General features: G+C 38.1%; 1 protein-coding gene across 1 annotated transcript; it reads left to right on the plus strand.

Annotated features, from left to right (window-relative positions):
• Window positions 1-160: 160 nt before the first annotated feature.
• LOTGIDRAFT_141678 (hypothetical protein) lies at window positions 161-1,780 on the plus strand (the record flags this gene model as incomplete). The annotated part of the gene is made up of 2 exons (XM_009051319.1): window positions 161-582; window positions 670-1,780. The coding sequence occupies 2 exons, from the start codon at window positions 161-163 to the stop codon at window positions 1,778-1,780; spliced, it is 1,533 nt and encodes a 510-aa protein (XP_009049567.1).
• Window positions 1,781-2,978: the final 1,198 nt, after the last annotated feature.

Below are 2,978 nucleotides of genomic sequence, written 5' to 3' on the forward strand. Positions count from 1 at the left end.
ATCTTCGGTAGGCTTTTCCTCGTCAATCACTTCTTCTTTGGTATCCACAACTGATGGAACATCTATTTTTACTTCAATAGTCTCTTTGATCTCCTCAACAGTTTCTTCTGTGGGTGCTTTCACTTCAACATCAACACCTTCTGTTGGTTTTTCTTCCTCGATGAGTTCTTCTTTGGATTCCACCTCAGAAGTAACTTTGGAGATAACTTCTGTGGTTTCTTTGATTTCCACAATAGTTTCTTCAGTAGGAGCTTCAACTTCAACATCAACTTCTTCTGTGGGTTTCTCTTCTTCAACAAGTTCCTCTTTAGCTGAAACTTCAGCAACTTCAGTTGGTTTGAGCTCAATGGTTTCTCTTAACTCTTGGATGACTTCTTCAGTAGGAGCTTCAATTTCAACATCCACTCCCTCTGTTGGTTTTTCTTCTTTGATGATTTCTTCATTGGATTCCACCTCAGAAGTAACTTTGGAAACAACTTCTGTGGTTTCTTTGATTTCCACAATAGTTTCTTCAGTAGGAGCTTCAACTTCAACATCAACTTCTTCTGTGGGTTTCTCTTCTTCAACAAGTTCTTCTTTAGTGTCAACTTCAGAAACAACTTCAACTTGGACTTCAGAGACTTCTTTGATCTCTTCAGTGGTCTCTTCTTTGGGAGCTTCAACCTGAAGATCAACTCCTTCTGAAGGTTTCTCTTCTTCAACGACTTCTTCCTTAGTTGAAACTTCAGCTACTTCAGTTGGTTTGAGTTCAATGGTTTCTCTAAGCTCTTGGATGACTTCTTCAGTAGGAGCCTCAATTTCTACATCAACTCCCTCTGAAGGTTTTTCTTCTTCAACAAGTTCTTCTTTAGTATCAACTTCAGAAACAACTTCAACTTGGACTTCAGAGACTTCTTTGATCTCTTCAGTAGTCTCTTCTTTAGGAGCTTCAATTTCAACATCAACACCTTCTGTTGGTTTTTCTTCCTCAATGAGTTCTTCTTTTGTTTCTACTTCAGAAGTAACTTTGGAAACAACTTCTGTGGTTTCTTTGATTTCCACAATAGTTTCTTCAGTGGGAGCTTCAACTTCAACATCAACTTCTTCTGTGGGTTTCTCTTCTTCAACAAGTTCTTCTTTAGCTGAAACTTCAGCAACTTCAGTTGGTTTGAGCTCAATGGTTTCTCTAAGCTCTTGGATGACTTCTTCAGTAGGAGCTTCAATTTCAACATCGACTTCCTCAGAAGGTTTCTCTTCTTCAACAAGTTCTTCTTTAGTGTCAACTTCAGAAACAACTTCAACTTGGACTTCAGAGACTTCTTTGATCTCTTCAGTAGTCTCTTCTTTAGGAGCTTCAATTTCAACATCAACACCTTCTGTTGGTTTTTCTTCCTCAATGAGTTCTTCTTTTGTTTCTACTTCAGAAATAACTTTGGAAACAACTTCTGTGGTTTCTTTGATTTCCACAATAGTTTCTTCAGTTGGTGCTTCAACTTCTACATCAACTTCTTCTGAAGGTTTCTCTTCTTCAACAAGTTCCTCTTTGGCTTCAACTTCGGATTGTAAAACAGGTTTGGTTTCAACTAGTTCTTTGATTTCTTCAATTGTGTCTTCTTTAGGCACTTCAATTTCCAGTTCAACACCTACTGTTGGCTTTTCTTCTTCAACAGATTCCTCCTTGACCTCGACTTTTGTAGCAATGTCTATTTGGATCTCAGATTTTTCTGTAACTTGTTGGGTTGTGTCCTCAGATGGTACTTCGATTTCGACATCAACACCTTCAGATGGTGTCTCTTCTTGAATTATTTCCTCCTTGGCAGTTACTTCTGACAGTTCATCAGATTTGACAACCAATGTTTCTTTGATTTCCTCAATGATCTCTTCAGTAGGTGCCTCAATTTCTACATCAACACCTTCTGTGGGTTGTTCAACTTGGATTACCTCTTCTTTAGTATCAACTTCAGAAGCAACATCAGATTGGATTGTTAAGGTCTCCTTAATTTCTACTGTGGTCTCTTCCTTAGGTGCTTCAATTTCTACATCCACACCTTCAGAAGGTTTTTCCTCTTGGATGAGTTCCTCCTTGGTTTCTACCTCTGAGAGAACATCCTTTTGCACTTCAATAGTTTCTTTGATTTCTTCAATAGTTTCTTCAGATGGTGCTTCAACTTCAACATCAACGCCTTCAGAAGGTTTTTCTTCAATAATAAGTTCTTCCTTGGTCTCCACTTCAGAGGCTACTTCTGATGATTTCTCAATGGTCTCTTTGACTTCTTCAATAGTTTCTTCTATTGGAGCTTCAACTTGTACATCAACTCCTTCTGAAGGCTTTTCTTCCTCTGGAACTTTGGAATCAGAGACTTGCTGAATTTCCAATTCCGTCTCAAAGGTTTCAGATGGTGTTTGAGCTTCAATGACCTCACGGATTTCTACAGTTGTTTCAGCACCAGGTCTGTCCACAAATTCTACAGCATCTTCTTCTACTGGAATTACTTCTTGGACAGTTTCTTCAATTCTCTCGATTTTGGAGGTTTTTGAGGTAATAGAAGGTCTCTCATAAACCACAATTTCAAGTTCCGGAGCTGTGGATTCATATTCCACCTGATTCATTTCAGTAGTCTTTGTGACAGTATGGGTAGACTCATCTTTCTCAACCCTGATTTCCATCTCTGTTTCTGAACGTGATGGGGAAATTTCTATGGTTTGTTTGAAAGTTTCATCTGTCTTAGGAGATTCCTCTTTTTCCACCTGTAAGGTTTCCTTGTAGGTTGTGGTTTCTGTTGTTTCAACAGTGATCTCTGATGGCTGCTGCTCGATAGAGATTTCCTCACGGAAAGTTTCTGTATCTTCAATTGTCGTTTCGACACCTGCAATGTACAAATAAAATGGTCTCATTTTCCATCATTAAATTATTTTGTAAAAGTTAATTTTTTTCAGACTTATTTATAGGATAAATCTTTTTTTACAATTTTGGAAATCTCTCCTTTTTGATCATTGCA

Source organism: Lottia gigantea (genome assembly GCF_000327385.1).
Source record: "Lottia gigantea unplaced genomic scaffold LOTGIsca_163, whole genome shotgun sequence".
Lineage (NCBI taxonomy): Eukaryota > Metazoa > Mollusca > Gastropoda > Lottiidae > Lottia > Lottia gigantea.